General features: G+C 30.5%; 3 protein-coding genes across 3 annotated transcripts; all 3 read right to left on the bottom strand.

Moving 5' to 3' along the window:
• Nucleotides 1-2,192: 2,192 nt before the first annotated feature.
• Nucleotides 2,193-3,166, bottom strand: LOC123300754 (luciferin sulfotransferase-like). The gene has a single exon (XM_044883401.1). It carries the CDS (start codon nucleotides 3,147-3,149, stop codon nucleotides 2,193-2,195), a length of 957 nt encoding a protein of 318 aa, XP_044739336.1. The 5' UTR covers nucleotides 3,150-3,166.
• A 2,219-nt stretch (nucleotides 3,167-5,385) lies between these two features.
• On the bottom strand, nucleotides 5,386-6,375 carry LOC123300784 (luciferin sulfotransferase-like). The gene has a single exon (XM_044883432.1). It carries the CDS (start codon nucleotides 6,355-6,357, stop codon nucleotides 5,389-5,391), a length of 969 nt encoding a protein of 322 aa, XP_044739367.1. The 5' UTR covers nucleotides 6,358-6,375; the 3' UTR covers nucleotides 5,386-5,388.
• Nucleotides 6,376-8,299: 1,924 nt separating this feature from the next.
• LOC123301273 (luciferin sulfotransferase-like) lies at nucleotides 8,300-9,379 on the bottom strand. Its single transcript, XM_044884008.1, has one exon. The coding sequence runs from the start codon at nucleotides 9,377-9,379 to the stop codon at nucleotides 8,423-8,425; it is 957 nt and encodes a 318-aa protein (XP_044739943.1). The 3' UTR covers nucleotides 8,300-8,422.
• Between the last annotated feature and the right edge of the window lie 16,727 nt (nucleotides 9,380-26,106).

Below are 26,106 nucleotides of genomic sequence, written 5' to 3' on the forward strand. Positions count from 1 at the left end.
TTGTTGGAAATTTATTTTGTATAGGAATTTTTCAATGTAGAATGGGTGTTTTTAACCCCACAACCAAAAAGATGGTTGTTATAAGTTTGACTGCTATATGTGTGTCTGTTTGGGGCATCGTAGCTCCTGAACGGATGAATCAATTTTGTTTTTTTTTAAATTTTTTTAAGGTAATTTAATCGAAGTGTTCAAAGCTATGTTTTAAGAAAATCCGTTTATTTCGGAAAAGCTACAAGGAAAAAACCGCATTCGTCGGATGTTTTTTAATTTTGTAAATTTCACTGTCATTAGTCTGTAGATATCTGCACCCTCTCCATATCAGGAAAATTGACGAAGAAAGTAAATTGTCGAGTAAAATTTAATTGTTAAACTGAGCTGCGGGTATGTGGGGCGGCAATTCTAATGCATTTTATTTAATTTAACATTAGGTACTTTGTAAAATATTTATTTTATCGGGAAATTCTAAGGAGAAATGCTGATTCGCCAAAGTTGGGATCTTGTATATCTTGTATACATTATTTATTGTGCCCAATTTCATACCAACTCCACTTGATGATAAATTAGGGAAAATTTATTTGTTTGCAAAACGTGGTCTCACACTCCCCTTAGGGGTCCAAATAACATACCAAAAAAGTAGCTTTACATCGCGCTTTGCGATTTTAATGTAGGATTTGACTGGCATATATACTAGGATCCATCTAATTTGATTGGATTGATTGGAATAAATACATAATTTTCTGGTGCCAATCTTTGCCTCGAATAAAATAGTGCCACTCAGAAAATTGGAATTTACAAGATGTTGGTCAACGAACATTCTGATTTTATTAAACGGGTATTCATCCATTTCAGGTTTATGGGTGTAATCGAAAATTTTCCGTGTCTACAAGTCTACCACACATATTGTGAATTTAAAATCTACCTGTAAAAGAACAGTACAGTGTATATGATAGTCATGTGGGTGTTTACATAACCGCTTGGTAAATGTATTGCGTTTTTTTTTTTATATAGAATGCTATTATTGTTAGCGTAGACATTGTGAACAATGCATGGTGTCGTGTGGTACTTGGATATGTTTGTTACAAAAATATACTTAAAAAAATGTTAATTAAAGTTTAATTAAGAAAATTGTAAATGAATGAACATTTTTTTGTTTATGTGTTTGTTGAAGAAAAACTTAGGGAATAAACACCATTATTTTTCTTAACTGATTTTCCCCCTAATCGTTTAGGGATCCTTACATTAAATTAAAGATAAAATAGAAAGGAAATAGACGAAAATAAATAAATTTTGGAGTTAGAGTTTCGTGATAAAGTATAACAATATATATATTTTTGAAGAATACTAACTACGCTTTCTCATTTGATACCTAACAAAATTTTTAGTTCATGACTTTATGTCATATTCAATTTAATAAGACGTTTCATAGCCTATTCGTTGTGTGCGTAGTCATGGTAGGGATAATAAAATCGATGCCAGCGCTTTAAGTGAAAAATTTTGGAGATAAAGTGGGCTGTTATGACTAATTTGCAATTCTTTACATGTTAATGATATAGAAACTGTCAAATTAAAATGATTGAAAAACACTAATTAATTAAACTTAATGCATTAAAAATTGTGAAAATAAGAAATCAAATTGTACAAATATTATTTTTCAAATGTTAATTATCGTAATTATTTATTTAAATTTGTGAAACAAGAATATTAAATTTTAAATGTAAGTTTTCAATGCAATCCACACAATTATATATGCATCCATTAATTCTATAATTAAAGTAGTGTATCGTTGTCATGGAAACGAAATTCACGCTCGGAGCGAATAACCAGCCAACGATCAAGACGCTTTGAAGGATACCTCATTTGTCAAATTATGATATAAGTTTAGAAGTTATGAGGGAATAGATGAACGTAAATACATAATTACATACCGTTCAAACACATAAGACTGGTCAATCTACATTTTACGAGCCAAAGCTAAGATACAGCAAAGCAACTATTTATGGTATTTTGCAATTATCGTAGGAAAATCATTTTACGCAGATAGTGATGCTTAATTAACTAATCTTTAGGATTGACTCAACATACAAAATATATTTAACTATTTAATTTTAATGTCCTCATTTTAGTATAGATTTAAAACGATTTTGAATTTTAAATAAACCAAAAATAAAAGAAAATATTTGTTTAGTACTTAATTAAAATTTTATTTCTGTTTTGCCAAATTTATCTACAATCCAGTTATCAAAACGATTAATTAATTCAGGTGTCATATCATTTTTATAACTTCCAACAATACCAGCTCGCATAAAATTCTTACCACCTGTATTGGCATAATTTACAGAATTATTATTTTTCATTGATTCAAACGATAAGTGGTCTTCAAGTTTTTCAATTTCTTCATCTGAATAGTTTTTACTTAAAAAATTCATCACATTTTTAATCACTGATCTCAAATCACTTTTCATTTCTTCATATGTAATAATTAAAACGTTTTCGCGATTCTTTTGCTCGAAGATACTTAACACATGCGCAGGAAATGGGCCATATGTTAATCGCCCTCCTAAAAATAGATCCATAAAAACATTAAAATCTCCAGTAAATCCTTCCACCGCTCGACAATGGTAATAATATGAAACACTTGTATCTTTCGGATTACGATACACGTAAATAATTTTCGGATTACGTTCCCCCGTTCTTATTTGTTTTGGTAAAAGATCCCAAGGTAAATGAGTTTTGATGTACCTTGGGTGTGGTAACTTTCGAACATATTCCAAAGAGTCCAATAAATGATCACTCAGCTCTCCAAATAATTCAGGGCATTCGCGGAAGTCAAATAGTGGAGTCACTTCTAAAAATGGAAATCGTTTATAAATTTCCACATTAGTAAATTTTAAATTATTTCCAATACACCAGACCATTTCTTGAGTCCATGTTGTACCAGTTTTTGGGTGTGATACTACAAATACGTCAGTATCATAAACTTCGAAATTTTCAATTTTATCCATAAATTCTAAATAATATTGTGGAAGCACAAACTTTTTATTAGTTACCTCAATATAGCCTTTACGAAAATCACTAGTGAAATATTTTAATAAATTTTCATCTGATTTTAAATTTGTTATTTGTGGATCGATTTTTTTAATTGTTGCCATTTTTGTATGCAATTGTAAAATAAGAATTTAAAAACTATGATAAGAATTCAAAAAATGAACACACATATTTGTTTTACAAATAAACATGCACTGAAAAAGTAGATTAATTAATCAGCTTTAAATAATGTCCATGAATAATATAAATAGGTTGATAAAAATTGTTTATACATAATACAATTATTTTAGACAATTTATTAAACAAATTCAAAGAAAAAAGAAATTGTGGAAACATACAGTGTTTAAATTTTTTGGGACCAAGAAAACAATTCTTGCCTGTTTTATTAAAAAGATAAACAAATAGCAATTTATAAATATCCAGCTGTGTGTGTATAATTTGCATATGTATTCATATGATGTATTAGTATTATCTACAGTTAAACGTCAGTGGTCACAAATAGTTTAGGTAGGTTTAATGGCAGAAAGTATACAGAATGTTCGATTTACATCTAGGCATATAAATATCACGAGTATGATAGAATACATGCGTTAAGCAATGCATCTAAGTGGGAGGTATTATATACATTTGTTGATTTGTAATCAACACTATATATATATATATATATATATATATATATATATATATATATATATATATATATATATATATATATACATGGTATTTAAACAATTAACTCATTCAATTATTTGTTTTCACTTGGCTCGTTAGGGAGAGTGTACATTATTATATTTCTAAAACTTTCCACTTATAAATATTTTTTCAAGAGTAGAATGCAAAAATGACTGTTGTAAAGTACTTAAGTTTTGTTTTTGCACACAGCCACTTCACTCTTATCAAACAGGGAAAAAAACAGAAATAAAATATTTTGACCCTTCTTGAATTTACCACTTTAAGGTACACGCTATATTTGCTACAAATTTGTCTTATTATAGAATTTTTATGATTCTGTATCGAAAATCTTTTCCCTGACCGCAATCTAAACTGTACTAAACATTTAACTTAATTAAACTTTTTTTAACTCCCAGAGGAAGTTAATATCCGAATCAAATCTTTTCAATGTGGATTCTTTCGCCTCGATTATCTCGCGAATCAGTAATGACATTAATACGAGACTTAAGTAATCGCGTATTTAAGAACTGAAAGAAAATTCAGCAGATTATCAGCAGAATTAGTTGAGCCGTTTTTTCATGGCAATAAAAAAAACTGGAAAAAATTGAATAAACAGAATCTGAAAAGTGGATAAAGCACATCATTTATCTATGGAGATAATGATCGTTCCAGCATAAGCTGCAGTACATGTTCGGAGAATAATCTATGAAGTTTGCGTGCGGATTACAGAGGTCGCACTTACACGACATCAGTACCACACTGACTATGTACTGCCAATTTATTTATTTATTAGGTTGCTTTTTTTTGTAAAAGTTTATTTTCTCCCAAATCCATAAAATAATTTGCCAAAATCATTGTAAGATTTGAATTCTAAGTCATTTGTGCGGTAAAGTGTTGAGAATGCAAAAACTGAAGACAGCGTGATTGCTGACACCTTAAGGTTTTTAAAAACCGGAGACTACGTGAAAATTCTTCAACAAATGTGAAAGTTAAATTTAAAACTAACACTTGAGGAAAATGAGAGGCGTACCAACGAAGTTTGAAAAAATTATTACATCGAGAGGATGAAATAACCTTCGTAATATCCTTCAAAATAGCCTTTGTAAATGATCATTTTAGCCAAGCCCACTGCAGTCCAGTATGTAAATCCAGATCTGGCGGGATGTTTGGTTTTATAAAAATTAAGTAGCTGCTTAGGAGATGCATAGTATTGCTTGAAACCGGAACAGAATCAGTACAAATACACCTTTAAACCCTCTGAATATTGTTCACGAAATCTGATACACCCGGAATAAAAAGTAACAGCAAAGTTGCACAATCAAGAAATTTAATTTAATTTTTTTAATTACTAGTTAATTTAATTTTGTCTTTGTAACAGAATGAAATCGGCCTTAAAGCAACTATATCAGCGTGAAAAATCATAACTTTTTATATTTATACTGTAAACGCATTCAAATTAGAAAACAAACTTTTTTGGACAATTATTTACAGTATTTTATAATTTAAAAAAGCATTTTAACTTTAGGATCGGCTTAACATACAAAATAGACTCAATCTATTTTTGATGTCCTCATTTAAGTACCTATAGGTTTAAAATAATTTAGATTTCAAATTTACAAAAAAAAAAAAAAAAAAAAAAAAACTTAGTACTTAAAACTTTTAGTAATAAAATTAAAATTTTATTTCAGTTTTACCAAATTTATCTACAATCCATTTATCAAATCGATTTATTAATTCAGGTGTCATATCATTTTTATAACTTCCAATAAATCCAGCACGCATAAATTTTCCACTATTACCTCCTAGATTGGCATAATTTACAGATTTATTATTTTTCATTGATTCAAACGATAAGTGGTCTTCCAGTTTAGTAATTTCTTCATCCGAATAATTTTTATTTAAAAATTTCATCACATTTTTAATCACTGATCTCAAATCACTTTTCATTTCCTCATATGTGGTAATTAAAACGTTTTCGCGATTCTTTTGCTCGAAGATACTTAACACATGCGCAGGAAATGGGCCATATGGTAATCTCCCTTCTAAAAATAGATCCATAAAAACATTAAAGTCTCCAGAATATCCTTGCCCGTTTCGACCGTGATGATAATATGAAACACTTGTATCTTTCGGATTACGATACACGTAAATAATTTTCGGTTTACGTTCCCCTGTTCTTATTTGTTTTGGTAAAAGATCCCAAGGTAAGTGGGTTTTGATGTACCTTGGGTGTGCAAGCCTTCGAACATATTCCAAAGAGTTAATTACGTGATCCTTTTTATTCAGATCTTCAAATAATTCAGGACACTCCCGTATGTCAAATAGTGAAGTCACTTCTAAGAATGGAAACCGTTGAACAATTTCTACATTACTAAATTCTAAATTATGTCCAATACACCAGACCATTTCTTGAATCCATGTAGTACCAGTTTTTGGGTGTGATACTACAAATACGTCAGTATCATAAACATCGAAATTATCAATTTTATCCATAAATTCTAAATAATATTGTGGAAGCACAAACTTTTTATTAGTTACCTCAATATAACCTTTACGAAAATCACAAGTGAAATATTTTAGTAAATTTTCATCTGATTTTAAGTTTGTTATTTGTGGATCGATTTTTGTAACTGTTACCATTTTTGTATATAATTATAAAATTTGATTTGAAAACCTCAAAAAAGAATACAAAAAATGAACACTTAGGCTGGTTTTAAAAATTAACATGATCTCAAAAAGTAGTTTAATTATAGCTTTAAATAATATCCATGAATAATTTGATAAAAATTGTTTACAATACTACAATTATTGTGGACAATTTTTATAATTATTTTAGACAATTTTTTAAAGAAATTGAAAGAAAATGGAAATTGTGGAAACATACTGTTTTTAAAAATTAGAATGCAAATTTAAAAAAAATTACCTTTTGCCAAGTTTTTCGATAACGTTTTTCGACTTTTTCGTTTAACGTTTTTCGACATTTCTTACCCTAGAAAGCCGTAACCTGGAAACTTTATGATCGTATACCTCAAATACATTTTTATGTAAGGAATCTCAAAAAAAAAAAAAAAATTATCCACCCTGTATAGTATCTTCAAGGCCGGATTGCCGGTTGTCCCCCAACTAAATCGATCATAGCGCCATCTGTCTATAATATATGCAATAAATAATTGAGATTATATAAAAAAAGCAGAAACCCGCCCAATTTGCTGGGCAATTTCAACTTTAAAAACAAAAGACTACCGTGTTATAGCGCTCTCTTACCTTGACCCCACTTATTCTTCCTTTTGTTCACAATTATATGAATTTTAATTTTGTAGTGCGAAACGCTAATTTTTTTGAAGATAAAATTTAGTCCATGATACCCACTGATAGTGTTGCAGGTGAAATAACTCTCTGCAGGTTAAATAATTTTTAAATTAGCTGTCAAAGATTTAATCCCAAAATGAAATTATTATGACAACTTGAGGTTTTCTAATGTGCCACTGTAAGACCACTTTAAGACATCTTCTTCAGTGATCATTAATCTAATTAATAATGTTCTTTCTGATTTTATAGTATAATAAAAATGTTTAGAAAACATTAAAGAAAAAACTTTAGTATCTTAAAAAACTATCTCCTTGAAATCTCAACCGTAAATACATTTTTGCGAAATTCTTAAAAGTCTCATTCATTTTAATAAAGTCAGTTAAAACTAATTATTTTTTAACGTAGTTTTTGTGGTGTTTTGCATATTTAGCTACATTACATATTGTAAAACTACCAAAAAAGAATTAAAAAGTGTAAAAATCAATGTAACAAGAGTGACTTCATATTTAAATAATAGTATTTTAAGTTAGATACAAAGACTAAAACTGTATTATTGTAGTATGAATTTAAAAAACATTTATAACAAAGTTGATAAGATAACAAGGTAATAAATAATTAGTACATAAGTACAAAAAATTAAACAGTAAATTAAAAAATCGTGTTAAAATTTTGGTACAATTAAACTAAATATTTAAAAGGAAAAAATCAATGCATCTTTGAAATTTTCCACAGTTGTTAATTAGGCACTTCGTAAAAAAAGTCGACCTCTTAGGGGCGTACTTAACTCTTTTCTTCCTTTTTTGGAAGGTAGTTGGAGGGTTTTAATCAGTTTTTTAGAAATTAAAATTTAAAAACAATTTTGTTTTTTACAATTAAAAGTTCTAGCTGAAGTATTTGTGCACAATTTGTTTTTCTTTTTCGATTTTTTAGCTATTAAGTTGATCGAGATATGCCAATTTTAAAATGGAATGTTTTTGCTCATTCAATCAAATGAAAAAGTATCCATCTTACTTGAACGGATTCGGTACAAACATACCCTATAAAACCTTTGAATATTGCCCAATTTTTTCTGATACACCGGATATAAAAGGTAACAACAAAGTTACGCCATCAAAAAATTTCATGTCATTTGTTTACATACCAGTCAATTTTTGTTTTTTTTTAATAGAATGAAATCCCTGTTAGAGCATCTTTAATTGCGTGAAAAATCTTTTTTTTACAGTATACATATCAAATAAATAAAACAAGGTTTTCCGGGAAATTATATACGGTATTTTACAATTTGGAAAATCATTTTACTTAGATAGTGATACACTTAATATACTTATCTTGTTCTCATTACGTTTAAAACGAATTTAAATTTAAAATTTACAAAATAAATTTATTAATCACCTAATTAAAAATTAATTTCAGTTTTACCAAATTTATCTACAATCCATTTATCAAAACGATTAATTAATTCCGCTGTCATATCATTTTTATAGCTGCCAATTATCCCAGCACGCATAAAATTATCATTACCTCTATTGCTATAATTTACAGAATTATTATTTTTCATTGATTCAAACGATAAGTGGTCTTCAAGTTTTGCAATTTCTCCATCAGAATAGTTTTTACTTAAAAAATTCATCACAGTTTTAATCACTGATCTCAAATCATTTTTCATTTGTTCATATGTAATAATTAAAACGTTTTCGCGATGCTTTTGCTCGAAGATACTAAACACATGCGCAGGAAATGGGCCGTATGTTAATCGTCCTTCTAAAAATAGATTCATAAACACATTAAAATCGCCAGAAAATCCTTCCCTGTTTCGACAATGATAATAATACGAAACACTTGTATCTTTCGGATTACGATAAACGTATATAATTTTCGGATTACGTTCGCCTGTTCTTATTTGTTTTGGTAGAAGATCCCAAGGTAAATGGGTTTTGATGTACCTTGGATGTGGTGACTTTCGAACATTCTCCAAAGAGTCCATTAAATGATTCTTCGGCTCTCCAAATAATTCAGGACATTCGCGCATGTCAAAGAGTGAAGTCACTTCTAAGAATGGAAATCGTTTATAAATTTCTACATTACTAAATTCTAAATTATTTCCAATACACCAGACCATTTCTTGAGTCCATGTAGTACCAGTTTTTGGGTGCGATACTACATATACGTCAGTATCATAAACTTCGAAATTTTCAATTTTTTCCATAAATTCTAAATAATATTGTGGAAGTACAAACTTTTTATTAGTAACCTCAATATAGCCTTTACGAAAATCACTAGTGAAATATTTTAATAAATCTTCATCTGATTTTAAGTTTGTTATTTGCGGATCAATTTTTGTAATTGTTGCCATTTTTGTATGTAATTTTTAAAATCAAAATTAAAGAACTCTGATAAGAATACAAAAAATGAAAACACAGATTGGTATTACAAATAAACATGAAGTCAAAAAGTACATTAATCAGCTTTAAATAATGTCCATGAATAATTTGATAAAAATTGCATTTTATAATACAATTATTTTAGACAATTTCTAAAACAAATTTAAACATGATGGAAAAAGTTTTCTTATACATAGGATGACCAGCCTAAAATGTCTTAATTTTAAAAAAACTGGTAGATTAGACGTGGAAATTTAAATTTTTAATGTTATACAACTTTGGAAGTTTTTCTTTTCACATAAAAATAAGTATTTTTTGAAATTTTTTACTTTCTCGGAGTGATGCAACATGTCTAACCAACAAAAAGGTGTTAAAAATAGCATTTTTTTCAGAAATTTTATAATTTTTATTTTATATTCGCAAGAGAAGACATCGGTGCATATCCAAATTTGGTGGGTTTGTAGTAAATTTTCAAAACTACACCTCATATTTTTCTGGGGTGGTTTCGGCCCCTCCTTCCAAGTGCTAGATATATTTATACATACATTTGGTAAAACTGTTCATTTGATTGCAACTTGGAAAATATTTGAGTGATTTTAATGAAACTAATACCAAAAGTAGGTTTTAATACTTACAACTTCAAATTTCTCTCAATTAAAATCCGGATTTTAGCCAAATCCGCCAAACAGTTTAGCCTAAGAGTTAAATTTTTTTTAAAAATTGTAGCATTTCTTATTATCTTTCATATTAGGTTGCATATTCGTAATGACTCCTTGACCTATATTTTTGCGAAAAACGGAAAATTTATCATTTTTTGAAAATAATTGTTTGCTGGGTGTATTGATTGGCAGTTTTTTGCTTTGGCTTCAAAAAATTATTCTTAAAAAAGGTATAAATGGTTTAAAGCGGAACTTTTAAGTTTTAGCCCCCGCGCTATTGGGGGGAAGGGGTGTACAGAATAAATACCTTTTAAAAGATTTTAAAAAGGCCAAAATAGTTTAAAATGCTAAAGTAACGCGAAACTTAAGATATTTTTATTAATATACTCCTTTTTGCACCAACCCCCCCCCCCTTCCATCATATAAGGGGGTTTTGTTGGGGTTGCTGATCTCGAATTTTCAGTCGAAGTGTTGAATTTGTTACCCTTCGCCCTCTTTTAGAAATTTTGTAGTTTTTTCGAACAACATAGAATTTGTATCATGATTTTTTATTTAATTTTGTTGTATTATTAGTGTAGATTGATTTTAAAATTTTGAATATAATCGTCCCCTTGAGAATTCTCTTACATTCCGTTTGCATGTGCAATTTACAATTTAGTTCACACGGTGTACAGTATGAATTTGAATAAGCAGAAAACGTTCCCGTTTTTTTTCTCGGAGATATATTTGAAATTTTGAAAAAATGGATTTTTTTAGACGAGCGATTTTTTTTTTTTGGGGATTGTATATAGAAAAGCTCCGTGAACTAGCTGGACGATACCAGCGTCCATGGTTGCGAAAATTAAAATGTTTCAGGTTATACTGGATAGTGTCTCTACTGAATATTATTGCCTTGGATAATATCACACACAAAAAAGAAATTATATTGACACATATAAGTAAATAAATCTTAAAAAAAACTGTTAAAATGCTATTACAAAAGTTAAGTTTAAAAAGTAACAAAGAGCAAGCAAAATATACTGTTATCGAATTAATTTCGTTGAATTTTAAGTTTAAAACGTGACAAAAAGCTAGCTTGGCCTAAGTTATGGAAATTTTACAGAAAACTTTTTTCTTTTTATTGACTTTATTTAAGACTGTAAAATTAAATTGAATTGAATAAAAATTGAATTGTCGGCTTTCGCATTTTCTTTCCGACACCCATTACACAGAAAACCGTGAATACGCAAACTTTCAAAACATCACGTTGCTTGGTTCAAACACTGACTCTGAAACTTATTAAAAAGGCGCCACTAGCCTTTACGCAGCTTCTCTGTATATTTTTTTTCAGAAATCAAAAGCGAAAATGACTGTAGTAGAAACATAAATAAAAAATACACTTTAAGGTACACGCTTTACTTGTTGCATATTTATTTTATTATAAAACTTTTATGATTCCGTATCAAATTCTCTCTTCCCTGACTGCAATTCAAAGATTAATAAATTTTTATTACCTTGCTTTATTATGTAAAAGTTTATTTACTCCCAGTTCCATAAAATAATTTGCCAAACTACCAGAATTAACGCAAGATTTGTATTCTACGTCCTTGATATGGTAAAGTGTTGATAATAAAAAAACGAAGATAGCGTGATGACGTCTTGCGTTTTTAAAAATCGGGGGCTACATGATAACCCTTCATCAAATTCTAAAGATAAATTCTAAGCTCTTGCCCTGAGTATATCACCCTGGGCAATATAAAGGAAGTTCGAAAAGCACTATTACCATTTGTCGTATATTTAAAATATACTTCGTAAATGATTATTTTCATCTTTATTAAATCAAGTTTGCTGGATAAGAAATAAGTTATGCAAATCAAGGTAAGATTTTTTGGAAAATTTGCTGAAAACATTTTGGTTAGCCATTAGTCAAGATATGTTGCTTTTCAATCATTAAAAAAACAATAAACTATAAAAACACTATAAAACCGAGCCAAGCCTGTGTGAAGATTTTTGAGCTTTGGGTGCAGCTTGAAAACCAATACTGGCCCAATCTTTTATTAGCATCGAATGATAACATCGTTTAAGCCATAAGTGTCAGATATTGGCCTGGTTTCTGGCGTTTGCCAAAGCGTGAAAGCAAGTAAAAAAATTCATAATTAATAAAATCTGCTTTCTTAAAAAATCTGCTCTTTGGGAAACAGATCTCATTGTGCCTGTGTTTTGTGAGGTGATTATGTGTTATCATTAATTATGCAAAAGCTAAAAATAATTTATTTATATTTGATAAACAAAAAATTAAAGTTATGAATTATTTATTTAAACAAAGGTATGAATTACATTCAAGGCCAATTGGAACTTTGAAAAAAACATATTTTTCTTTTTTTTTTTGACAAGAATGGAAAGGTTATAGCAAAACTGTTTTTATTTTTTAATTGTTCATGATAATTTTAAAGTTACAGACAGTTTTAAAAGAACTTTTCAAAACAGAAACGAAAATGCCCCACAAAAAAAATAACACAAAATTTTATATACCAAAAAAAATATTCAGTTTTAAATGAATTTCAGGCACTCCTAATGGAAAACCCTTTATATAATAAGTTGTTTTTTTTCCAACAGATCGGTGAAATAAAAAACTCACTAATAGTTTAAGAATAAAAAATTTCTGATTTTTTTGGTACAAGTTTACTGTAAAAAACTGCCCAATCTTTATTGATATCTCATGAACGAACCGTTCCTAAACAATTTCAGATATCGGAATTTCACTAGCAACAAAGAGTTCTTTGAAAGCCTTCAATTTTAGAAATTGATAATTCTGTATTGATTTGGGAACAAAATTGGATCATATTCAATAAAAAAAAAAGCTCGCTAAAAAAGTCACATCTATTTCTATTTTATCAGGTAATATTGATAAAAAACAATCTCATAAAATTTGATTACCATATTTTTGTATGGAAGACATTGAAGGTAGTACTATCGGTAATAGAGTTTGCATTCAGAATTTCATGAATAGGCATAGTTGTCCATTATTATATCATAATTAACCAGTAAAATTTTTAGGGACCTTCAGAGAACTGAAAATCTGGACGTTCAGATTTTCAGTTCCCTGAAGGTCCCTAAAAATTGTGAATGTCCCTAAAATTTGTGAAATAAAATAAAATCTGTGATTTCCCATAAGGATCAATGTTAAAATATCTTTAAAAAATATTTTTTTCAGTTCTTTGAAGGCCCTTAAAAATTGACCTGGTTAATTATGATATGCCAATAATGGACAACTATGCCAAGTTTCATTAAATTCTGAATGCAAAGTCTATTACCGATAGTACTACCTTAACTGAATGCAAGCCCATGTAACAACCGTGGTGGGTATGACCTTTGGCTGTTATATCAATAACCTCCCGATGATGTTAATCATATATTTTGTTCATTGAAAAATATATAGTTAAATTTATTTTCTACGACTTTGCAATAGAAAGATATTTTAGAAATAAAGTTATTTTACAAATTGAAACTCGAAAGTATATGTAGAAAGTTATTGTTTTAATATCGTAGAAAAAATTGAAAATCTTTTAATATCTTATCGTTTTGAGTTTGAATTTACGAAAAACTAGAAATATTTTTCATTTTTTTAAGTTAGCCAAGAAATTTAAAGTTTTGTATCTTGGAACATTTAAATCGTAAATATCATTGAAAAGTAAAATCCTCATTCTTGTGCTAAATACCAGAGAAAAATTTATTTTATACTACTTTTCTTATCTTCAATTATTTCATTTTATTAAAATTCTAATTTCCCCCCTACCTCGTTTTTGGTTGACAGGCTTGATTTTTTTTTTATATAAAGTAGGACTAAGTATAAATACTTCCTGAAAATTTTAGGGAGGGGGTTGCCCGTTTACTTAAATAAATAAATGACTTCAAAAGAAGGAATATTTAACATTGGTCTTATAGTAAACGGTAGATGGATGCATAGGTTTTCAATTATTCCCCAAAGCCAGTAGGTAGAAATTAAAAATAAACTATTTAAATTAAAGGTAATAAAACCTTTATAAATTATGTAATACAAAAAAAAAACGCGTTGTATCCGACTAATTAAGGATGTATGAGCACAGTAGTGGAAACAAAAATTGAAAAAATATGTATTTTCAATTTTTATGGTGAATTATGTTATAACTGGAAGAGTAAAATTTTTCGATATCTGGAGTAATTTTCCAAATATCGAAAATTGAAAATTTTGTTTAATTATTTAGCTTTCGATATGTCGAAAACCGAAGCAGATATTGAACAATTTTACTGTTATTTTTTGTCGACATTCATGAAGTTGAAAATAAGATACAAATAATTTCAACCACAAGTCTAACTTTACCTTTGCGCTCGTACTACCTTAAACGTAAATTTTAAAATATGTATCAAACGTAAAGATATCATTCATTTTTGTATTTGAGGAAAATAAAAAATACTTTCGGGGTGAAAACAATCAACTTTCTATTAGTAAGTGAAAAATTGTGTTAACAATCTTCAACAAAATTTTTTTTGTCAAAAACATTAAAAACAGCCCACACATTTTATTTAATTTCATGGCATATTAATTTTTATTATACCAATGAATTTCATTTCAAGTAGGTTTATTATAGAGGTACTGGTTTGGAGCCGACTAGGGTTTGGTTTTTAGGATAGTGTAGCCTTTATAGAAACACCATAGCTCAAAACTGTTAATTACAGAAGAATGTCGTAGTTATTAATTTTCCAAACGTGATTTTGGATATCGAGCTGAAATTTTTACAGCATACTCAGGACGTAAAAAGTGAGGTCAAGTTCGTAAATGAGCATCATAGGTCAATTGGGTCTTGGGTCCGTAGGACCCATCTTGTAAACCGTTAGAGATAGGACAAAAGTTTAAATATAAAAAATGTTCCTTATCAAAAATTAAACAACTTTTGTTTGAAACATTTTTTCGTAAACATCACTGTTTACCCGTGAGGGCGCCAATTAGACGGAAATTTTATAATATGTACTATACTTGATTATCAGTTATGTATGTGTCACATGTTTGTATGTGTAATGTGATAAAGAAATCAACACTGACTATGCATGGTATTTCAACAATTAACTCAGTCAATTGTTTGCCACTCCGTGGAGTGGCAGACAACGTTTCTCTACCACTCTCCCTGTTTGTGCTTTAAACTTCAAATTTTAAATCTAGGTGATCGTGGCGGTGAGATACTTTTGACAAGGCAGCCTAATACTATTAAATAGGCAATAAAGCATAGAAATAAAAAAAAAAAAATAAAAAAATTTAATTTTCATAATAAAACACATTGTACTTAAAATAATTTTCACCCAAACTGATTTTAATAATAAACAAGTGAAAACAAACAATTGACTGAGTTAATTGTTGAAATACCATGTAACTAAAGAAACACAGCGACTCTTACATATAGCCAATTAGGTACACTATATAAATATTAACTGATATATCCATATAATACATACTATAAAATTTGCACCTAATTTGCGCCCTCACGGGTAAACAATGTTTACAAAAAAATGTTTCAAACAAAAGTTGTTAGTAACAACTTTTTTTTGTAACAGTTGTTGAGTTATCGTGTTTCAAACAAAAATCTTAATTTTTTTTATGAGCAAATTTTTTATATCTAAACTTTTTTTCTATCTCTAATGGTTTACAAAATGGGTTCTACAGACCCAAGACCCAATTGACCTAGGTTGCTCATTTACGAACTCGACTTCACTTTTTACGTCCTGAGCACGCTATAAAATGTTTAACTGGATATCTCCTTTCGCGTTAATAGACGGACAGGCAGACAACCTGGACTCTTTAAATGATTTAATGAATACCAAAATTTTGTTCGTTGCATCAATTTTTTTAAGCGTTAGAAACTTGGGACTAAACTTACTATACCTTGATATATTTCATATATAATATACATAGTATAACAATGGAAAAACATTAATTTATAGAAACATTTTGGTAGATCAACAAAGAAAAATCAATTTTTATTTAAGAAATTTTTTTATAAATCAAAATTTCGCTAATTTAGTTTTAGAAGAATTCGTTCACTAATATAGTTTTAGAAAATATCCTCATCACTATATAACTACCACCGTAATACTAATACAATTAAAAAAAAAAAAAATAAATAAAAACTGAAAATACAAGAAAGAAAAAATAACTATCTGCAGTGTAATGAGGGAATTGAATTGGAATATAAAGCTGTAGAATTACGTTATTTGTTCAACGGCTCTATATGTTTTTACATGCTCTGCTTTATTTTATTATTTGACTTTCTTTAAAAAAAAAGAATACATGTAGAGGATGATTTTATGAAGATAAGCTTTCTATTCTTGATCAAAACGTATCTCGTTTTTCATCTGTGATGCATTTTGGATGTGGTAGAATGCTTATCGGTTGAATTTTTGGCTTGTTTCGTTTTTTCCCCTTATATAAAAGTGCATCATTATAAAATAAAAAAATGTAATAATATTAGATGACGATTTAGAGTAGCTGTTTGTTAACTTAATTGCATATGCCATCACAAGCAAATAATGCATCATCAAGTACTGCTTCAATGGCTTAATTATTTCAGGTGAGTTGAATTTAAGTTTTTTTTATAAGAAATACATAGAATAATTAAGAGGTACAGATTATACCATCTAGGGTAAGTTGTTCTAAGATTACACGGGAGATAAGAGTACGCAGTGAAGCTAGCGATCAAACAATTTGTGATTAGAAGCTAACTTCAATTATGCTTAGACCACATAACAGTGAAAAAGCGTCACGAAGAAAAAATAGAAAAAGCAGTAAAACCGATAAGTTACGTAGGTAAGTCTGAAGTTTTTTGTGCAAATTGTTATTTATTTTCATCATTCCTAAAGTATTCAAGCTCGAAAGCGTAATGTATTTCACATAGAACGATTATTGTTTTTGTATGATAGTTATTATCAAGCTTATTTGTAAATTAAAGTTCCGCTACTCACCACTAGACGGCAGCAGCAAAAGTGTTTACATAAAATGGCTCTGTGGTGTGAGATGAAGCAGTGCGCAGGTGTATAGGAGTATGCGCGTACTCTTATACGACTGTCTTATGCTATGTGTATATAAAGTAAAGCTGACTCCTCTATACAAATTCCAAGGCACTTTTAGACGTGCTAGAAAGATACGATTTTTATCTACGGGAAAACTTTTTCTTTACAACCACTAGAAAATCGTAAAAAAGAAACCCAAAATTACGTTTTTCAGTTCTATTCATGCTGCGGAAGAATACCGAATTGGGTGTTTGGGGTGTAAAACTTGGTGGCATGAGATATGTACCGTATATATAGGAGTTAGTGGATTTATTTGCGATATATATTTGTAGATTGATAAATGCGTACTCTTATCGACCCCTTGGTGTATTCTTAAACACCTGTATGTGTAGGAGTTTGCATATTCCATTTTGTGATCTTTAGAAAATTACGAAAAACTTTATTAAGATAGAAAGTTGTTGCTCATAATTTTCTTTATGTTATTTAATAATCTTTCGAATAAAACCAAAACTGATTTTAACTAATTAAAATATTTTACTTGACTATAATAATTTCACGTGAAAGTAGACCTCTTCAAGGTTGTGGGATCTTCACTGAAAATCTCTATCTACGTCTATCATTTCGACTGCCAGATCATTGTAGCGTGTATCAAGCGGAAATGATGGCTATTCATGATGTATGTGAATGTATATAACTGAACACTATCAGGTGCAGTGACATTACTACCTTAACTGAAAGCCAAGCAGCCCTTAAATCCTTCAGCTTAGTCTGTCTAGCCTCAAAGGTAGCACAGGACTGCCTTAAGTCCTTAAATGAACTGGCGGAACAAATGATTGTAAACCTGGTACGGGTACCTGAACACATAGACATTCCAGGAAATTGTGAAACCGACTAGCTTGCTAGAAATGGCACAATACTGTCGGACACAAGCATTAATAGGCATCCGGGGGTTGCGTTCGTGAACTACAGGCTGCTCCGTAAAGAGGATATTTTAAAAAAAGGCCAATCTTAGATGGAAGGAGGAGTGTAATTGTCGTACTACGAGACAGATATGGTCTGAGTACAATCGTAGGTGTTCCGAAGATCTTATATCCCTTCCGAGGGCCTCTATTAGCAAAGTTGCTGCCAGTGTATCACGACTACTGCAGGAGACGTCATAGTGGGGAGAAAAAGGAGACAATGTATCATCTTCTCTGTTACTGTCCAGCTCTTGTCATAAAGAAATGGACTTACTTGAGCTAGCCTCTATTTGACGACCTCTCCGACCTAAAGTCCGTCGACGTCAAAGCACTCCTACTGTTCTCAAACAGTTCCAAATAGTTCTTGGAGTAGTGGCCGGGGATGGGCCAACCCTTTTTGGGTATATCAACAGATCTTATGGACTGTGTGTACCACCCCAGGACAGCCACTGTAACCTAACCTAACCCAGACTTCTTTATTCGAGCTGGGGCATCATTAGATTTTTTAATCTAATATGAATGAATTAAGATACTTAGATGCTTTTTTAAAGGAGACACTTTGTATATTTTATGTTTTTCATTTTTCAGCAATGTTATCCTCACATAACAACCCTTGCCATGTTAATATAGCTGACAGGATGACAGAAATTTATACACATGTGTATATTTATATTACATATATACTTTTTGATATCCCATTTTCTGATTCAACAGAAAAGTAGTCGTCAGTCGCATTGTGAATACTATACGAACATATTTACTATCATCCTGATAATCCTGTAATATTTGTTGGTATAATGTGTCATTTTATTTGTGAAAAATATACAGGAATCTGTGTAATACCTACAATATGTAGATGGATGCTATATGTAAATCTTTTATTTTATTTGTACCTGTACCCGGTGTTGACATTTACATTCATTTATTCTGTGTAAAACTGTTAATAAGCAAACATGTTGATAATTTTGAAAAGATTATCGCGCGTTCGGTTAATGGGGACTAGAAAAGAAACACTGCCCAACCGCCAAACACTTTTATTTTATTATTTTGAAATATTAATAGAATTCTAAAAAAGACCATGGTCTTGTCATTACGGTACTCGCTTTTCATGCGGAAGGTCGGAAAAACACATACGTTCATAGATTTTTATAAATTCTAGTTTAAAATATATGTCAACTTATAAAAGCCTGTATACGTTATATAAGACACCCTGTAATATATACAGGGTATAAAAACAAAGAGAAACTACTAGCCAAAATTCGACTCTTTCCCATATATAAAACAAGTGAAAACAAACAATTGACTGAGTTAATTGTTGAAATACCATGCATAGTCAGTGTTGATTTCTTTATCACATAACACATACATACATGTCACACATACATAACTGATATTCAAGTATAGTACCGAAGATAAAATTTCCGCCTAATTGGCCCCCACACGGGTAAACAGTGATGTTTACGAAAAAATGTTTCAAACAAAAGTTGTTTAATTTTTGATAAGAAACATTTTTTACATTTAAACTTTTGTTCTATCTCTAACGGTTTACAAGATGGGTCTTACGGACCCAAGACCCAATTGACCTATGATGCTCATTTACGAACTTGACCTCACTTTTAACGTTCTGAGTACGCTGTAAAATTTTTCAGCTCGATATCTTTTTTCTTTTTTGAGTTATCGTGTCCACAGACGGACGGACAACCGGAAATGGACTAATTAGGTGATTTTACGAACACCTATGACAAAATTTTTTTTCTAGCATCATTATTTTTAAGCGTTACCAACTTGGGACTAAACTTAATATACTATGTATATTTCATATATACATGGTATAAAAATATATAAACACAATCAAATAGAGCATGAGTTCATTCCATTCATTTATTATCATATTTAAAGGTAAACTATGATGTTAAAATCAGGGCCCGATCTAGCAATTTTGCCGCTCTGGGCAAAACTAATATTTGCCGCCCTTTACACTCATACCATATACTGGGTGTCATTTATTAGTTGACATATGTTTTGAAACTCGATAAATAAATTTAATCGAGGAAAATGCTTCAATTGAAAAATATTAGTTTCAAAGGGACATTTCAGGTTCAATTAAAACCTCACTCTGATTCATTACTGACAGGCATTAGATGAACGCTTTAAATTAGAAAATTGTTCTTTTTAATACGCGAACAATTTTTGTTTGTTTGAAATATTTGTTTTTAAACCAAATAGTTTACACAGTAATTGATAGCAAAATACTAGCTTTTTGGGCATTTGTTCATTCACTCAATTTCTCAAACATTGTAAATTTTTTTCTAAGAGTGCAGAAACAATTATACGAAATAACAATTTTGATACGAAAAAACAATTATGGGTAAAGATTTTCAGTCCCTTTTTGTCTAAACTGTATGGATTACGGAAAAATGTTACTTTTTTAATCAATAACAACTTTCTAATTTAAAGAGCTCATTTATTGATTATCGCTTATGAAGTAGTGTGAGCTTGAAAAAGTAGGTCCTGTTTCATCTTTTCGTAAGATGTGCGCCTATATACCAAACATTTTTTGCTTTAAGCTTTTTTTTATCGATAAAACTTATTTTTTAAGTTTCAAGCATATGCCAACGTACAAAAGCAGATATCCTGTTTACGGAGTATAGTGGTGTTTTTTTTTTTTTTATTTTAAAATTATAATGAATTTTTTCGTATTATTCCAGTTTTCGGAATAGCCTTGGTCTTATTGAGCACCGATTATTGAGGTTATTGTAAAGAATATTTTACGGATTTGCCACCCCGTGCGGTTGCTCCCCCCCGTGGATCGGGCTATGGTTAAAATGAAAATAGAATTTAAAAAACTAACGTACAAAAATAAATAGCCATTGTTAACTAGTTAATATACTTTTGTTAACTAGTTCACTTAATTTCGTTAATAATTGTCGGGTTTAATTAATAAACGACCGCATGGATTAATTGACATTTTATTCAATACTCAAACACTTCTAACCTCATTCTCCATCCAATCACACTGCATAATATATATTATTATGCCTGACCTACACTTGTACATAAATCACATTTATGCCTGATATACACTCATGCCTGACATCCTCCTCTTTAACACAAATTAGTTTACAAAATTATAAAAACATAAAACATAATTCTTAGCACAAATTATTGTTAAAAAAAACATACACTTAAATTATCATGAATTTATGATTTTAAAATTCACAAATCTAACCTCCTAGGAGGTTTAATCAATCTTCCACTAGCCGTTCTATGGCTTGGTAACTTTGTTGGTAAGGTTTCTTCCGCACTTACTCTTTGTTGATCGCCTTGATTGTTAAGATCTTGCATATTTAATTCTTGACTACTTGCATTATCTGTAGCTGGTACATTTGGACTGGTATGATTTTGTCTAAGAAAGCCTTGATTGTTAAGATCTTGCGTATTTAATTCTTGACTACTTGCATTATCTGTAGCTGGTACATTTGAACTGGTGTGATTTTGTCTAAGAAACCACGAGTTTCTACGATATCTAATTCCTTCCGGGGTTTGGATAATGTAAGAATTCGATACAGGATGTTTGTCTATCACTTCGGCCGGAGTCCAATCCCGTGGAGCTCTTCTCCACAAAACTTTTTGCCCCACCTCGAATATTTGATTTGGTGTTTTACCTTTATCAGCCGTAGCTTTATGTTCAGTCTGCCATTTATTTAAAGCTTTTGAAACTTCAGCCGGATCTATTATTTTTGGCTGAAGACCGTGAGGTGGGCACGGTAACAGAGATTTAGTTTTTCTTCCCATTAATCTTTGAGCGGGAGAGCCGATGTTTCCTCTCGGTGTATTACGATTATTTAATAGAGCCAGATATATGTCAGAGTTTTCTTTTATACATTTTTTAAGTAAAATTTTTCCTTCTTGAACGTATCGTTCTGCGAGTCCATTGGATCTTGCAAAGTGAGGGCTAGATATTCTGTGCTTAATATTCCATTGATTCATGAATATCTGGAACTCTTGACTTGTAAACTGTGGACCTCCATCTGAGTTTAATTGATCTGGGATTCCAAACGTAGCAAACCATCTTTTTATAGCATTAATGGCCATCGACGTAGTTGTTGATTTTAGACAGACGAAGTCGAAAAATCCCGAATAGCTATCTGCTATTACAAGATAATCTTTTTGATTCAAAGAAAACAAATCGGTTGCCACAATTTGCCATGGTCTATTAGGAACTGGTTCTACTGTGAGGATTTCCATTGGTTTATCTTTTTGTATTGCTTGACAAATGGAACAAGCTTTTACATAATTACTGATATCTTGGCTAATCTTGGGCCAGAAGACATTTTCCCTAGCTATGCGGAGACAACTTTCCACTCCTTTGTGACTCCTATGTATTTCTCTGAGTATTATTGATTGGAAGCTCTTGGGAATGACTAGTTGTCCTCCTTTTACTACCAAACCTTCATAATAACCTAACTCTTCTTTAAAACTAAAATATGCTTGAACGTCTAAAGGAAGTTCTTCTTTGCTGTTGGGCCAACCTTCTTGAATAAGTTTTATAACCTTGGGCAACGTTGGATCTTCTTGAATTTCTTCTTTCAACTGCTCTAATCTGGATTTTGATAACGGCACATTTACATGGATTGTGATGTTTGATCCGTTTTCATTTTCTGTTTGATCTATTTCAGAATAAGCGTCACGGCTAAAAATATCAGCTAAAACCATATCTGTCCCTCTTTTATATTTAATTTTCGGACAATATGGCATTATTTCAAAAAGTATACGCTGAAGCCGAGCTGGGGCACAATGTAGCGGTTTCTTAGCGATTGCTTCTAGCGGTTTATGATCCGTCTCTATAGTCAAATTTGGGTTCCCCCAGATATATGAATGATATTTTTTACAGCCAACTAGAATGGCCGTAGCCTCTTTTTCAATTTGGCTATAATTCAGTTGACTTGTGGTCAACGCTTTGGAGCTAAAAGCAACTGGTCGATCTCCTTGCAACAAAACAGCTCCTACTGAATGTTTACTGGCATCAACAGACAGAGTAATACTTTCATTTGGATTATAATGTTTTAATATGGGGGCTGTTTTAATAGCATCTTTGATTTTATTAACAGCTTGTGTATGCTCTGCTTCCCAACACCACTCCACGTCTTTAATTAGAAGTTTTCTTAAAGGCGCTGTCAATTCTGATAAATTGTTGATAAATTTTGACAGATATGTAACCATCCCAATATACCTCTGCAGCTCCTTGACATTCTGTGGAATTTTTAGATTGTCGATTGCTTTCATTTTATTTTCATCAATTCCTAGGCCATGTTTTGATACGATATGTCCTAGAAATTTAACAACAGGAACGTTAAAAATGCATTTGTCCGGATTTAATTTTAGCCCAGCCTTTTTGATTCTATCTAGCACTGTTTTCGTGATCGTTTCCATTTCCGCTTCACACGACGCATGTATTAATATATCATCTATGGCTACTTCCACTCCCTCTAAATCGCCCAGTAACGAAGACATCCAACACTGAAACACTTCGGGAGCTGATGCTAATCCAAATGGTAGCCGTAAACTACAATATCTACCCCACGGAGTGGCTATCCCCAAGTATTTCGAAGTTCGATCAGTAACTGGGATTTGCCAAAACCCTTTCGCACAATCTAATTTCGTAAATATTGATGAATTGTGTAGTTTTACCGCCACTTCCTCTATTGTTTTAAGCGGAAATTGTCTACGTCTGACATTTTTGTTTACGTCAGTTAAATCGATACAAATTCTGGGTTTATTGTTTTTCCAAACTACCACCATCGGGGAAACTGCTTGTGCTGGTTCCGTCATTGGAGCTATTATTTTATTTTTTACCATTTTTTCCAACTCTTCTTTGACTGCATTTCTTATTGAAAATGGAATTTTCCTTGGCGGAAAGATTTTAAACGATGGATTATCTATAAGATCAATATCATAAACATAACTGGTAGCACAACCAATTCCGGTGAATAAATCCCTGTCGTATTTAATGGTTTCCACTCTTTTCACTAGCCCCAAAGTTTCACATGTATTTTTCCCAATAATGCACTGGTGTCCCGAGGCTACAACTAAGAATTTTAATATAACTTTTTGTCCTCTTTTTGTACGTATTTCCACGCTTGTTTCCCCAATTACTGGCGTTCTATTGTTACTATATGATATGAGTGATTTAACTTTAGATTTTATCAATATTAACTTAGATTTTTTTACTTCGTCCATTGTTAAAATATCGGCTTGAGCACCCGTATCCAGTTTAAAATTTACTGTTTTGTTTTTCGGAAGTATCAATTTTTCTATCCAATCATTTTTGTCACAACTATTACTTTGAATGGACCCCACATAAATATTATCTTCCTCAGAACTTGAACGTATTGAAGAATTTTGATTCTCATTATCTTCACTAACCGTATTTACCTTTCGTAGTCGCGTACGGCAGGTTTCTTTAAAGTGCCCCGGAACTCCGCATTTTTGGCACTTCTTACCATACGCAGGACATGCGCGTTTTCCATGTTTGGAATTACATCTTCTACAAAAAAAATTGTCGTTCGATTTTTCCGTAGTATGATCAGAACTAGAACGAATATTATTTTTCCTAATTTCATTGACTGGTAGTGTTTGTAGTTGTTCTGAAATTTTCATTTCTGAAAGATGCTTTTCGGCTAATTCTGCCGCTCTGCATATAGAAACTGCTTTATCGTACTTTAGTTCATCTTCAGATAATAATTTTTTACGAACTTCATCGTTTATAATACCCACTACAATTTTATCACACAAAAGTTCATCTTTTAATGCGCCAAATTGGCATTTATTCACTTGATTTATAATCAGTCAAAAATTCATCAAATGTTTGTTGCTGCGATTGCATCATTTTATTAAAAAGCAATCTTTCATATGTTTTGTTTTGTTTTGGTATAAAATATTTTTCAAATTTTTCAATAATTACTATTAAATCCTTTTTTTCCGCATCCGAAAGTTCCAACGAATCGTAAATTTCTAAAGCTTCAGGTCCAATAACTGTCATAAATGTCGCAACTTGTTTTTTGGCACTTTTTTTTGATAAATTCGTTGCTTCTGCGTACCATTCGAAAGAATTTTTCCACTGTTTCCATATTTGGCAGATATTTTTGGTTTTATTTGAAATTTGCAAAGGCGGCGGAGGCCGCAAGTTTACTCCAGAATCAGGATCAGACATATTTTCGAATAACACTTTTAACATAGAATTTATAAGTTTTGTTATAATAATTTATTTATCCAACCATTATTTTCTAATTTACTGGTTATAACCACTATTTCGGCACCATGTTAACTAGTTAATATACTTTTGTTAACTAGTTCACTTAATTTCGTTAATAATTGTCGGGTTTAATTAATAAACGACCGCATGGATTAATTGACATTTTATTCAATACTCAAACACTTCTAACCTCATTCTCCATCCAATCACACTGCATAATATATATTATTATGCCTGACCTACACTTGTACATAAATCACATTTATGCCTGATATACACTCATGCCTGACAGCCATCTTGGTTTTTTTCCGCGGTTGGTTTTTACCTTACTCAAAAATATGACATTTGTAATTATTAAATTTAAAAGGAATGAGGAAAACTTGTTTGTACATTTTTTTATGTATTAAAAACTGTGTAAATTTATTTACCTTTTAAATTCCATTTTAATAAATGAGAATTCTGAAAATTAATCATATTGTATGTCATATTAATTTTTAAGGTAGTACCTATACGAAAGTGATATTCCAAGAATTTCTCAAAACTCAGAATATAAAATATTTAATTCATAATACACATGCTGTTAAAATTAGAAGATGATTTACCATGCCATACATGAGATATTAGCAATTAAAAGTGACGCAATTTGTACGTGTACATGGGAGAAGTGTATAAAAATACACAAATTTACAAATATTATATTTATTTACCAATGAATGACGTCCACCATCTCTATGAAAAACTAATATAATGTAGAATACTATATTTAGAAAATATATAAATAAAAATTAAAATTATTTACCATATAGTTT

Source organism: Chrysoperla carnea, chromosome 5, assembly GCF_905475395.1.
Source record: "Chrysoperla carnea chromosome 5, inChrCarn1.1, whole genome shotgun sequence".
In the NCBI taxonomy this organism is placed as follows: Eukaryota; Metazoa; Arthropoda; class Insecta; order Neuroptera; family Chrysopidae; genus Chrysoperla; species Chrysoperla carnea.

Bases quoted from the DNA above. Each gene is read 5' to 3' on its own strand.
- LOC123301273 (XM_044884008.1), bottom strand. From the start codon at position 9,379: ATGGCAACAATTACAAAAATTGATCCGCAAATAACAAACTTAAAATCA.
- LOC123300784 (XM_044883432.1), bottom strand. From the start codon at position 6,357: ATGGTAACAGTTACAAAAATCGATCCACAAATAACAAACTTAAAATCA.
- LOC123300754 (XM_044883401.1), bottom strand. From the start codon at position 3,149: ATGGCAACAATTAAAAAAATCGATCCACAAATAACAAATTTAAAATCA.